Genomic DNA, 14,060 nt, shown 5'->3' with positions numbered 1-14,060 from the left:
TCAGGGGTTCAGGCAAGGATCAAAGAACAGGCTAAATTTGCCTTCTACGTCCATTGTAGTGCTCATTGTCTGAATTTAGTGTTAGTTGATGTAGTCAAAAGTGTCCCAGAAACGGAGGAGTTTTTTTCTTTGTTACAGAGTCTTTATATGTTTACTTCTTCCTCATATGTGCACCCAAAATAGCTGTCTCTCCAAAGAGAAATGTATGGCAGAACCAGAGAGCTGCAACGTTTAAGCGACACACGTTGGTCATGCCGATTTCTAGCCCTACGTAATATCATGGACACTCTACCTGCCCTTAAACGACTACTGCAAGAGATTGCTCAAGAACGTCATGGTGAAAGAACTGTTGAGGCCCGAGGTCTTCTTGCTCAAATTGACCTAGAATTTGTTGTGCATCTTGTTACTCTGCGTAAGTTGTTTGGGGAGACAAAGCTATTGTCTGACATGTTACAGTAACAAACTGTTGATCTGTCAAGTGCTGTTGACTTAGTAAATGCTTTAGTCCTGACATTGAAAGACCACAGGCAGGAGTCTTTCTTTGATGAGTTGTGGGATGAAGCATTGAATATTTGTGAGCAGTGTGATTCTGCAACAAGGTCAGTGGCGAAACGTCAGAAAATGCTGAGCTCTAGACTCAGTGGCTACTGCACGCTAAGCACTGTTGGTCAGAGGGAGGTAGAACGTGACAAAGATATGTTTCTCACATCATTTTTCTATCCTGTAATTGACAGCATGCTCAATGAGTTGAACAGACGTTTCTCCAATACAAACTGTGAGCTCATGAGAAGCATACAGTCTCTCAGTCCCCAGAGTGATACCTTTTTAAAGGAGAGCAATGTTTTTTCATTTGGCCGTTTGTATAATGCAGACATTGATGATTTAGGGCATGAGCTCCATCAATTTAAGAGAGTTTTGGACAGAAAAATACAGAGTGGTGAAGTCAAAAAGCCATGCAGTACAGTTGAGCTGGTTTGATTTATTGAGCCATACAGGGAAGTTTTCTTTGAGCTCTTTAGACTGTGCAAGATTGCTGTAACCCTTCCTGTAAGCTCAGCCTCTTGCGAACGCAGTTTCTCCACACTGAAACTGATAAAAACCTTCCTGCGGTCCACCACTAGTGATGAGAGACTCAGTGATCTTGGTGTCCTGAGCATAGAGTCCAGAAGGGCCAAGGCTCTGGATCTTGATGTATTTGTGGACCGTTTTGCCAGACAGCACAACCGCCGTATCCTGTTGCTGTAGTGTATCTATATGATATATACGCTAGTAGCGTATGAGTGCCGCTGTGAGGAAAAAGAGATATAATGAACAATAAAACAACAAGCTTGAGCTTCTTAAGACACGGTGGCTTTATCTGTTCTCAATACCACCGGTAAAATGAATGGAGTTAGTCTGGTGTCCACATGAAGTTACGTGTGTAGACAAAGAGTCTGGTGTCCATATGAAGTTACATGTGTAGACAGAGACAGTCTGGTGCCCATATGAAGTTACATGTGTAGACAAAGAGTCTGGTGTCCATATGAAGTTACATGTGTAAACAGAGACGGTCTGGGGTCCATATGAAGTTAGATGTGTAGACAAAGACAGTCTGGTGTCCACATGAAGTTACATGTGTCTATTTAGATGAACCCACCGTGTCTTAAGAAGCTGAAGCTTGTTTTATTTTTCATTTTACATCATCTATCTTTTTTTCCTCACAGTACCAGTAGTTCCACACACTACTAGAGTGTATGTATGTTTGTATGTATGTATATATATCCCACCAATCCTCTCTCAAGAGGTTTTCAAAAAGGGGCAAACTCATGTCTCAAGACCTGCTTCTGTTGGTTCCCCTCTCCTGCCTGTAACTTTCCATCCACATCCCCAAAGTGTTGTGGCCCATTATGACATCACTCCATTAAGTGATTGCTGCATGTACTGCTCTACGGTGCTCTAAGGAAACACTTCTCTCTCTCTCTCTCTCTCTCTCTCTCTCTCTCTCTCTCTCTCTCTCTCTCTCTCTCTCTCTCTCTCTCTCTCTCTCTCTCTCTCTCTCTCTCTCTCTCTCTCTCTCTCTCTCTCTCTCTCTCTCTCTCTCTCTCTCTCTCTCTCTCTCTCTCTCTCTCTCTCTCGATAGATAGAGTTTATGATTTTATTCTTTTGAATTATCTCTGCCAAACATCTATGTACTACAAATCTTCAAGCTCCACAGATGTTTTATGGCATCCACTAAACCTCTTTAGATATTTGTAAATTATACAGTGTGATACCTTTCAACGAAAGTTTATTTTATTTTTTACCAACTATGATTTTTCCTTTTGAAAACAAGCAAAGCAAGAAAAAAAAGAAACAAAATCACTCCAATCATTGCACACTTGTGTCGTTCAGACTTTGCAGGTCCAGCTTTGACATGATGATCTAACTAACACTAATATTGTAACTAATATTGTAACTGAAATATGTATGATCCTATGATGAGCGATTGCTTACTTCCCTTTCACTCTTAAAAAATTACTGAAAAAAAATGTGTATAAAAAGGTATATGTTGTATATGTTTGTTTAGTGAGCATTCATGCTGTCATTTTTTCCTAATGTGAACTATGGTGGAAATGTGCTGTCCTAAATGGACTTGCCCATATATGTTGTAAAGCCTTTTTTTGTACACCTGCTCATCAACTGACAGTGAAGTACACAAAGACACAGACACACACACACACACACACAGACACCTGTAATATTCTTGTTTTCATGTTGTTGCTGATATCCATCAGTGTTGTTCATATTGCTACATTGTGTTGACATGATTGTTGCTTTTAAACGAATGTTAACTTAATGTTTATTGTCTGCATCCTATTGGACTACTGGATGTTAATGTGTAACACGTTTCCCTGTTTATGTGCTTTAGCAATACTGTATGTCAATATGGTCATGCTAGTAAAGCCTCTTTGAATTGAATTTCTTTTCTGATTTGGTTTATTTTACCTAAATGGATACAGGGTAGTGTGTTTTGTTTATAAATCACTCAGAAAGTTTTCTTTCTTAAAACAAAATGTGGAATCAACTGTCCACAGTAGTGAGGCTTCCATAAATAGGAAATGGCACATTGTTGTACCCTTTGTTGTATCCTGGAGTTTTGTTCACATTGAATATGAACCCTGTACCCTGTACTTTTTTTTTATTTATTTTTTTATTTTTATGGCACTATCTCTCTTGCATCTGCACTCTTGTACAAAATACGTGTTATAATAAATGTCATATGATTTTAAAGTAAAATAAAGTTTATAATCTTTGAATATCATGTGTTGCCAGTTTTTTTATGTGTGCCCCCCTGATTAAACACTGGCCCCTCCTTGGCCCCCCTAGTAAAATGTGTCTAGAACCGCCACTGGTTTAAGGGCAGGTAGAGTGTCCATGATATTACGTAGGGCTAGAAATCGGCATGACCAACGTGTGTCGCTTAAACGTTGCAGCTCTCTGGTTCTGCCATACATTTCTCTTTGGAGAGACAGCCATTTTGGGTGCACATATGAGGAAGAATAAACATATAAAGACTCTGTAACAAAGAAAAAAACTCCTCAGTTTCTGGGACACTTTTGACTACATCAACTAACACTAAATTCAGACAATGAGCACTACAATGGACGTAGAAGGCAAATTTGGCCTGTTCTTTGATCCTTGCCTGAACCCCTGAATGCTTACCGCTCATAACGGCAGCGCCATCATACGCTTGGCCTACGAGGTTATTTTTGTAGTCCAGGCCATAACGTTCCAGTAAGTGTACTATTTTTCCAGTAAGCCCTGCTGCATCTAACCTCTCTGCAGATTCAAAATGGAGAAAACTCTCCTTAATGGCCCCATTGTAATAGTACCTGAGTGTGAAGGACATCTGTTCTTTTTTTGAAATATCCTTTGTTTCATCTGCCATGACGCTAAAAACCACACCGTTTTTGGGTGCGCCACTCTAATTTACCCGTGTAGAACGTTGCCGTGTAGAGCGTTGCATTAGTTCCGCTTTTGGCGCTCGCGTGTAAAATAGTTATAAATTCATAATTTTTTATTTGGTCAGCACGGGGGGGCCACAGGGGTGGCCAGGGACATTTCCAGGGAGGCACGGGCCTCCCCCGGCCTCCGTGTAAAACCGCCACTGCCTTAAACGACTACTGCAAGAGATTGCTCAAGAACGTCATGGTGAAATAACTGTTGAGGCCCGAGGTCTTCTTGCTCAAATTGACCTAGAATTTGTTGTGCATCTTGTTACTCTGCGTAAGTTGTTTGGGGAGACAAAGCTATTGTCTGACATGTTACAGTCACAAACTGTTGATCTGTCAAGTGCTGTTGACTTAGTAAATGCTTTAGTCCTGACATTGAAAGACCACAGGCAGGAGTCTTTCTTTGATGAGTTGTGGGATGAAGCATTGAATATTTGTGAGCAGTGTGATTCTGCAACAAGGTCAGTGGCGAAACGTCAGAAAATGCTGAGCTCTAGACTCAGTGGCTACTGCATGCTAAGCACTGTTGGTCAGAGGGAGGTAGAACGTGACAAAGATATGTTTCTCACATCATTTTTCTATCCTGTAATTGACAGCATGCTCAATGAGTTGAACAGACGTTTCTCCAATACAAACTGTGAGCTCATGAGAAGCATACAGTCTCTCAGTCCCCAGAGTGATACCTTTTTAAAGGAGAGCAATGTTTTTTCATTTGGCCGTTTGTATAATGCAGACATTGATGATTTAGGGCATGAGCTCCATCAATTTAAGAGAGTTTTGGACAGAAAAATACAGAGTGGTGAAGTCAAAAAGCCATGCAGTACAGTTGAGCTGGTTTGATTTATTGAGCCATACAGGGAAGTTTTCTTTGAGCTCTTTAGACTGTGCAAGATTGCTGTAACCCTTCCTGTAAGCTCAGCCTCTTGCGAACGCAGTTTCTCCACACTGAAACTGATAAAAACCTTCCTGCGGTCCACCACTAGTGATGAGAGACTCAGTGATCTTGGTGTCCTGAGCATAGAGTCCAGAAGGTCCAAGGCTCTGGATCTTGATGTATTTGTGGACCGTTTTGCCAGACAGCACAACCGCCGTATCCTGTTGCTGTAGTGTATCTATATGATATATACGCTAGTAGCGTATGAGTGCCGCTGTGAGGAAAAAGAGATATAATGAACAATAAAACAACAAGCTTGAGCTTCTTAAGACACGGTGGCTTTATCTGTTCTCAATACCACCGGTAAAATGAATGTGTTGTATGTTGTAAAGCCTTTTTTTGTACACCTGCTCATCAACTGACAGTGAAGTACACAAAGACACAGACACACACACACACACACACAGACACCTGTAATATTCTTGTTTTCATGTTGTTGCTGATATCCATCAGTGTTGTTCATATTGCTACATTGTGTTGACATGATTGTTGCTTTTAAACGAATGTTAACTTAATGTTTATTGTCTGCATCCTATTGGACTACTGGATGTTAATGTGTAACACGTTTCCCTGTTTATGTGCTTTAGCAATACTGTATGTCAATATGGTCATGCTAGTAAAGCCTCTTTGAATTGAATTTCTTTTCTGATTTGGTTTATTTTACCTAAATGGATACAGGGTAGTGTGTTTTGTTTATAAATCACTCAGAAAGTTTTCTTTCTTAAAACAAAATGTGGAATCAACTGTCCACAGTAGTGAGGCTTCCATAAATAGGAAATGGCACATTGTTGTACCCTTTGTTGTATCCTGGAGTTTTGTTCACATTGAATATGAACCCTGTACCCTGTACTTTTTTTTTTTTTTTTTTTTTTTTTTTCCATTTTTATGGCACTATCTCTCTTGCATCTGCACTCTTGTACAAAATACGTGTTATAATAAATGTCATATGATTTTAAAGTAAAATAAAGTTTATAATCTTTGAATATCATGTGTTGCCAGTTTTTTTATGTGTGCCCCCCTGATTAAACACTGGCCCCTCCTTGGCCCCCCTAGTAAAATGTGTCTAGAACCGCCACTGGTTTAAGGGCAGGTAGAGTGTCCATGATATTACGTAGGGCTAGAAATCGGCATGACCAACGTGTGTCGCTTAAACGTTGCAGCTCTCTGGTTCTGCCATACATTTCTCTTTGGAGAGACAGCCATTTTGGGTGCACATATGAGGAAGAAGTAAACATATAAAGACTCTGTAACAAAGAAAAAAACTCCTCCGTTTCTGGGACACTTTTGACTACATCATCTAACACTCAATTCAGACAATGAGCACTACAATGGACGTAGAAGGCAAATTTGGCCTGTTCTTTGATCCTTGCCTGAACCCCTGAATGCTTACCGCTCATAACGGCAGCGCCATCATACGCTTGGCCTACAAGGTTATTTTTGTAGTCCAGGCCATAACGTTCCAGTAAGTGTACTATTTTTCCAGTAAGCCCTGCTGCATCTAACCTCTCTGCAGATTCAAAATGGAGAAAACTCTCCTTAATGGCCCCATTGTAATAGTACCTGAGTGTGAAGGACATCTGTTCTTTTTTTGAAATATCCTTTGTTTCATCTGCCATGACGCTAAAAACCACACCGTTTTTGGGTGCGCCACTCTAATTTACCCGTGTAGAACGTTGCCGTGTAGAGCGTTGCATTAGTTCCGCTTTTGGCGCTCGCGTGTAAAATAGTTATAAATTCATAATTTTTGTTAAACATTGTTGTACCCTTTGTTGTATCCTGGAGTTTTGTTCACATTGAATATGAACCCTGTATTTGTACCCTGTACTTTTTAATTTTCTTTTATTTATTTATTTTTTCATTTTTATGGCACTATCTCTCTTGCATCTGCACTCTTGTACAAAATACGTGTTATAATAAATGTCATATGATTTTAAAGTAAAATAAAGTTTATAATCTTTGAATATCATGTGTTGCCAGTTTTTTTATGTGTGCCCCCCTGATTAAACACTGGCCCCTCCTTGGCCCCCCTAGTAAAATGTGTCTAGAACCGCCACTGCACCCAGTCGACACCTACCTAGACGCATTTCAGTGGAGCTGGCTTCTACGTCTACTTTATGCTGTGTCATGCCTGACAGCTAACGTTAAATGCTGAAGTGAAAATTGTTTCGGAGTTTGAAAAGACCCATGCTTCAGTCGCATCCCTCAGATTTGCCCTGTTTTTTGTTTTGTTTTTTTCAGATGTGCTAAACTCCTAAGGCATAAAAGTTATTAAAGAATCAATGTGCATCATTAATTAAAATGACAATTGAACAGGTAAAGAGGTGCAGTTGAAGTCAGAAGTTTACATACACTTAGGTTGGAGTCATTAAAAGTAGTTTTTCAAGCACTCCACAAATTTCTATTTAACAAATTTCTATTTTACAAATTTCTATTTAACAAATAACTTTTGGCAAGTCGGTTAAAACATACTGGGTGATCTGAAAAGTCATAGTCAATCTATCAATAACATAATAATACTATTAGCAAAAATGTTTATTTTCAATTCACAATCTGTAGAAACAATGAGAATAGAAAGGTTCAGAACATCACAGTACTGTTGAAATATATGGCAAATAGAAATCCTATATGGATGGTGTTAAAAGATAGATGGGAGGTGTTGAATGGAATTGAAGGATGGGACTAATAACAACTAACAACAACAATAACAAGATAACTAATAATGTAGGCACGCTGTGTCCATAATAAGTGTATGGGTTGTAGGTCGGATATTCAAATAACCATGCACATCCCTAACAGAAAAATGTATAAATTTTTTACATAGAATTAGGCATAATGATTAAGGCTCTAGATTGCAGGAAAAGGTGTGTGTGTGCGCGTGTGTGAGCACGTGTGTGTGTGTGTGTGAGAGAGTACAGTATATAATAACGAGTAAGAGGAAGTGTTTACTCTGAAGCTACAGACCTCTGAGGGATTGAAACAATTCAACGGACTGTTAAACAAGTTCAGAAGGTGAGATTGAAAATCTAACAAATAATTATTTGGATATTCAATTTGTTATGGTTATTTCCAAATCGATGCAATAGTGCAAAGTTCTCTGTATCGAGCACAGCAACAGCTATCTCAAACATGGAAATGAAAAAGGCTAGTGAAAACTTAAGTAACAATACTCATGTCATGCAATCAAGGTATGCACTTAAGGAAATATACCTCTAAAGTATCTGCTGACAAATTAACAATATGTTTGCAGTGTAAATTATTATAGCATAATTAATCGCACAGCAACATGATCATTAAGAAACCTTTGACCAGAAATAAGAAGCAGGAAGTCAACCTCTAGATGGGGGGAGACTACAGTAAAGACGAACTATAATGTTTCAGGAACTCGGGTGGTTTTCATATAACCTGATTTGAGTTGATTCTAGTGACTTCCTGCTTCTTATACCTTCCCAAGTTCTCTCACGTCACCCCGCTCCTGCGCACACTCCACTGGCTTCCAGTTAAAAACTAACAAAAAGAAATACAAAAAAGAAATAAATAAAAAAGAAATAAAATAAACAAAAAAAAATAATATTTGTAAAGTGGTTAGCCCACTGGCTATAGGGTGATGGCACCAATCTGTAAGTCGCTCTGGATAAGAGCTTCTGCTAAATGACGTAAATGTAAATGTAAATGTAAATTATTACCTTATACAGTCATAATGTAAAGGTATCATTGCAATATATGTTCATCTGTAATGTTTTTCTCCACAGGGGCACAGCATGGTGACTCTGTCCCTCTTGTCCCTCTCTCTGCTCTCCTTGTTGGGGGTCAAAGGGGAAGTGGCTCCAAATTTCGACAACTGCAAAGGTTCTTTCTTCAAAAATACACCAGTGTCGGGTCTGAATATAGCTCTCCCCACTCCGGTCGAGCCCAACACACAGGGGTTAAAGAATCCTGCGCAATGTCTCTCTGCTTACAATGCTACCTCTCCTGCATACATCTGTCAGAGAAACGGTAACCACTATTACTTTGCCACTCTGTATGACCGAGCCAGGAGGATCCCTCTGTACTCTGCCTATGAAATGGATATCAAAGGGGACCCCAACAGACCGGGGGAAATAGTTTATTATGAACCGCAGGTTTGCATTTTAAATGTTTATTATCACCTTTTCAATGTCATATAAATGCAGTGCAGAAGCCATTTAATGTGACTTGCACAACTACAGAATGACGCAACACCTTAGTGTACTATTTGCAGTAGAACAGGACATTAGCTGTAGAGCAGATTCGAAAACGATTGTGTTTATGCAATAAGCACTAGAATGTACTATTTCATACATTGTAATTTCAGACTAACTACCAGTGGCCTAGAATGCCAGTAATATAATATTGGGTTGTATAAAGCTTGAAGTGGAGTGGCTAATTTATAAATATTTGTATTTTTCAGCTTGTGCATCCTGGCCTAACACCAAATCAAATGAATATTAAAGGATCCAAAAGTGAGATCAAGAAATACAACCAAAACAATGGCTGCAATGAAAGCTCTACACAATACCAACAGAAATACAAGCTGGGCTGGAGTCAGGCTCTCGATGACAACTTTGGCAAGTACGACCGCGGGCACCTCAACGCCGCAGGACACCATGGTAATCGAGATGCTGCCGAAGCCACTATGACCCATACCAACGTAGCTCCGCAAGACAGGAAGATGAACACCGGGCCATGGCAAGAGTACGAGAAGAAGCTGAAGAATGTTTTGAGTGTAGGCTGTAGTAAGATGTATGTGGTGACAGGGGTGGTCCCAAGCGGCACGTGGGTAGACCAGAACCAGCGAGTCAATGTTCCGAGTCACTACTGGAATGCCTACTGCTGCACCGACAACAACGGCAAACCTCTCAAGTCTGGAGGTGCCTTGGGTCCTAACACAGCTCAGGATGGTGTTACAGAGTATAATACGTCTGTTACAGCCCTTGAGACTGTGCTTAGAGGGCTACTGAGTGTTGGCAACAATTTCAACATTTTTAATGGCTGTTAGTCTAACAGATGTGGAAGTGTCTAATATATCTGGTATGATGGTTTTTGGATTTAGAATTCATGCTTAGGCTATTACGTTTGTTGTTACTATTTAGTATAGGCCAACTGTATAATGATTATATAATTATGTTTGTGAACCTATAAATGATATTGATGTAGGCCAGTGGCTCTCAAACCTCTCCTTGGGGACCCCCAGATGTTTCACAATTTGCTCACCTGATTCACCCATTCAAGGGCTTGATTATTAGTTGAATCAGGTGTGCTATCTGTGGAATAGTTAAAATACAAGGAATGGATGGGGGTCCCTGAGGAGAGGTTTGAAAACCCCTGATTTAGGCTACATCAATATTTTAAACAAATCCCTGACCATAAATATGATCCTATTGATTAAATATGTGGATAATATGTATTACAATTTCAAAGCGTATCCTTTGTAGTAATTCTTCGTAAAGCGTATGTTTGCTTGTTTGGTCACACACAGAGTTGTGCAATCACCTCTTTGTCAATGCTTGTTGCAATGAATCTGTAACCCAATAAAGCTTGTTTTGCTAAGTAAATTGTGTAAGGAGGAAATGTATCCATCGACATGAATACAGAACTATTTTTCACATACTGTTCGTGAACCTGTTGGTACTTCATGTCAAAAAACATCGGATGAAGGCTGCATTACTGTGGGTGGAGATTTGGTCACTGTACCCTCTAGTGGTCGATAAAGTGCAAAACTGGGAAGGAGTATAACAGGGTTTCCTATACTCGGTCCTGGGGCCACCCCTAGGACTACCCAGCACTACCCAGCTGATTAAAAACATCAAAGCTTAATGATTCATTGGTTATTTGAACCAGCTGTGTTGTGCTAGGGCAAAAACCAAAATGTGCACCCAGGGGGGACCCCAGGTCTGAGTTTTGGAAACCCTGGAGTACAAAAGTGCTAAATACCACTCAAAACACTAAAACCACAAATCAACCATTGCACGGCTTGGTAAAACTGCACTTGGCCCATTGCCAAACCAAACTATGGTATGAGGGAAAAAAAGGATGCGAAAAAATCCTATGGTCAGGAGGAAGGAAAAGGAGTTGCTCTGAAAAGATAAGTGCCTCGGTTTCCTTCCATTTTTGGTAATCAGGGAGTGAGTGGAAAATATGTGCAAACGCCCCTGAAGAGAGGCACACTGATATTCTCTCATTCTGTGATTTATCCTACCCAAGGAGAGCACCCCACTACTCTGAAGGTATATTTCCAATTCTTATCGTTCATGTATTCTTTTGGTTGTCCCATGTTATGCTTGTTAGGTTTTAGGGCCTTTTATAAAAGTGAATTGTAGGCCTATAGTTTTAGTGATTAATAGTAGAATTTACTTAATTAAAACAGCTGTAGGCTACTTACACTTGAGTCTACGAACATACCACACTGAAAATATCTGTGTAGTAGATACTTAAACTTTCAGAATAATACATGTGAGCAGGGGCAGTAGTTGTGTAGTTAAACATTACTTGGACATTTTCTGATGAAAGACAAACAGTAAATGTGTGTCTGTGTGTATGTTTAAGATTATTTTCTATTCTATGTAATTTACTCTTGATTGCATTTCATTTCTCATCTCTGATCTGTCTGATCTCCTCTCAATCCCTCATTCATTGACCACCAGAACAGACGAGGGAGCCATTGCTGGGAAAATGCAGGGCCAGAGAGAGAAGATATTCATATTGATCCTCGTTGCTGCGCTCTCTCACATGGTAAGAGTTTTGACCAAACACATTAAAAGATGTATACATTTGCCATAACATTTAATTGATTGAACCATCATACTGTGTAAATAGACTTCTGGGCCAGTTTCCCAGATCTAGAGCGAGCCTTTTCCTGGACTCTCCATTGAGCATGTTTTTAGTGAAGGAGTAAGCTTACTCTGGGTCTGGGAAACTGGCCTTGATGTCCTAAATTTGGGTCAGAGTTGGCTAATTTGGCCAATGCTTGAATTTGAACTTGGCTAATTGGAATGTTACTGTCATAACTTGTTGAGTGCCTATATGTAAGATATATTGTTACACTGTGATACTACCTGTATTACAAGAGGTAACAATTCTCTGTACTATTACAGGTGACTCCTCTGCCAAAGCAAATGGACATGGCTCCTAATGCCGTGGATGAGCAGTACACTCACTGTCGGCAGCAGATGCTGGAGAAGGTTTTGGAAGGGGGTCTGCTGAAAGAAGAACTGAATAGCAGTCCAGAGTATAGTGCTGCCTGGGGGGTAAAGCAGTGTACAAAGTTAATCCCGGGAGGCGTCAAGGAACACACGACTGCATTGGTGGCTTACGACCATGGGGGAAATGCGTTCAGAAAGAATTTCAACAATGCAGTGGAGAATCAAGGTGGGAATGTCAATGTCTATAATGGCAACTTCCAGTTCAAATCCCTTCACTTCCTGCTGATGGATGCCATGAGGCTTTTGAAGCCAAATAACTGCCAAACTGTGTTTCGTGGCTCAAGCAAAATGTATGAGGCACAAGTAGGGTCAGAAGTGCGATTTGGGAGGTTTACCTCAACCAAGGCCAAACGTTCCGACTCGGAGGAAGTTGCTACAGACAATGGGAGCCTTTTCAACATCACTTCTTGCACTGTAGTCAACGTGGAGGACTACACTTGCTTCTCAGAAAGCATTGATCAGCTGATATCCCCAGCAGAGGTCTTCAGGGTGGCTGAAGTAAAGAGTGTAAGCAATAAAGATCACGAGTACAGAGAGATCGTTTTGACAAGTTCAAGGACTCACAGCATTGACAGCGTCCGCGACTGTTACCTCTTCCCCAGGTGAGGCCAGGCTATGTAACCGTTCGAAAAGAGAAAACAACATTAGACTACCAAATAGGTGTAGACGACACAAGAGTCAAGTGGTTTTAAAATGTCTACCTTATTCTTTGGAGAATTAAAGTCTGTCTTTGTCTGTTTGTCTCACCAGATCTCCTACAAGTATGAGTCCTCCATCAATCATCCCCACAGGCTCCTCTACTCAATGGCTTGGCAGTAGTCTGTCTGTTCTTGTGGCTGTATCTCTCTCTATCTCCCTGATCACCAGGACTGATCATCTCTGATAAACAAGTTTTGAATGCTAATAGATGCGGTAAAGAAGTCAATGGAACGGAGACCGTGGGGGATAGAAGAAGGACGGCAGATTAGCGCACATTGAACAAATCGGATTTAACAAAATAGATATTTGTCAAATTGTAATTTGTTATTTATTATAACATGTCCACAATGTGGTTACTAAGTCTGATTTGGATATATTTTTCTGTTTTCGCTGCATAACATTTAGAAGTAGTCCCTTTTCAGGTTTAGAAGAAGTGACTGCTAAAGGCTAACTCACATTCGTATGAACTGGTACCATAGATATTATAGAGAAATCGATGGTGGTAGTCAAAGTCGTTTTTAACTGTAATGCAGTTTCTTGGTGATGATGACATGAACATGTATTGGGGTTGACATCAATACTAGCATTATACTCTGATTTTTACCTCAACATAGTGTGATATAAACAATAGCCTAAATGTGGGCTAATTTTGCTGGTGGGCAATGAGGAGATTCTGGATCTTTCCCCAACAGCATCTTTCCCCCCATGCGTTTCGATGGCATTTCCATTGTTTTGGTCGAGTTTCATTGACCTCTTTACCACGTCTATTGAAAAGGACAAACACACTCACACACACCAACATGTACACTACCAGTCAAAAGTTTGGACACACCTACTCATTCAAGGGTTTTTCTTCATTTAAACATTTTTTTACAGTGTAGAATAATAGTGAAGACATCAAAACTATGAAATAACACATATGGAATCATGTAGTAACCAAAAAATATATTTTATATTTGAGCATCTTCAAATATCCACCCTTTGCCTCGATGACAGCTTTGCACACTCTTGGCATTCTCTCAACCAGCTTCATGAGGTAGTCACCTGGAATGCATTTCAATTAACAGGTGTGCCTTCTTAAAAGTTAATTTGTGGAAATTTTTTCCTTCTTAATGTGTTTGAGCCAATCAGTTGTGTCGTGACAAGGTATACAGAAGAAAGCCCTATTTGGTAAAAGACCAAGTCCATATTATGGCAAGAACAGCTCAAATAAGCAAAGAGAAATGACAGTCCATGAAG

General features: G+C 40.0%; 1 protein-coding gene and 1 long non-coding RNA gene across 3 annotated transcripts; both read left to right on the top strand.

Moving 5' to 3' along the window:
• Positions 1 to 7,833: 7,833 nt before the first annotated feature.
• Positions 7,834 to 10,469, top strand: LOC311112570. The gene is made up of 3 exons (XR_014610884.1): positions 7,834 to 7,914; positions 8,655 to 9,023; positions 9,332 to 10,469. It is a non-coding gene; the product is annotated as an uncharacterized lncRNA (long non-coding RNA).
• Positions 10,470 to 11,083: 614 nt separating this feature from the next.
• LOC311112567 (T-cell ecto-ADP-ribosyltransferase 2-like) lies at positions 11,084 to 13,286 on the top strand. 2 transcript variants are annotated; one of them, XM_084155705.1, is made up of 4 exons: positions 11,084 to 11,147; positions 11,565 to 11,652; positions 12,015 to 12,724; positions 12,873 to 13,286. In XM_084155705.1, the coding sequence occupies exons 2-4, from the start codon at positions 11,593 to 11,595 to the stop codon at positions 13,003 to 13,005; spliced, it is 903 nt and encodes a 300-aa protein (XP_084011831.1). In that variant the 5' UTR covers positions 11,084 to 11,147; positions 11,565 to 11,592; the 3' UTR covers positions 13,006 to 13,286. The 2 variants fall into 2 exon arrangements, with proteins under 2 accessions (XP_084011831.1, XP_084011832.1); XM_084155706.1 differs by having other exon boundaries at positions 11,138 to 11,147; positions 11,570 to 11,652.
• Positions 13,287 to 14,060: the final 774 nt, after the last annotated feature.

This window comes from Coregonus lavaretus, assembly GCF_964263955.1.
Source record: "Coregonus lavaretus genome assembly, chromosome: 38".
Lineage (NCBI taxonomy): Eukaryota > Metazoa > Chordata > Actinopteri > Salmoniformes > Salmonidae > Coregonus > Coregonus lavaretus.
The sequence above is the reverse complement of the archived record's forward strand: the minus strand, read 5'-3'. Positions and strand labels throughout refer to the sequence as shown.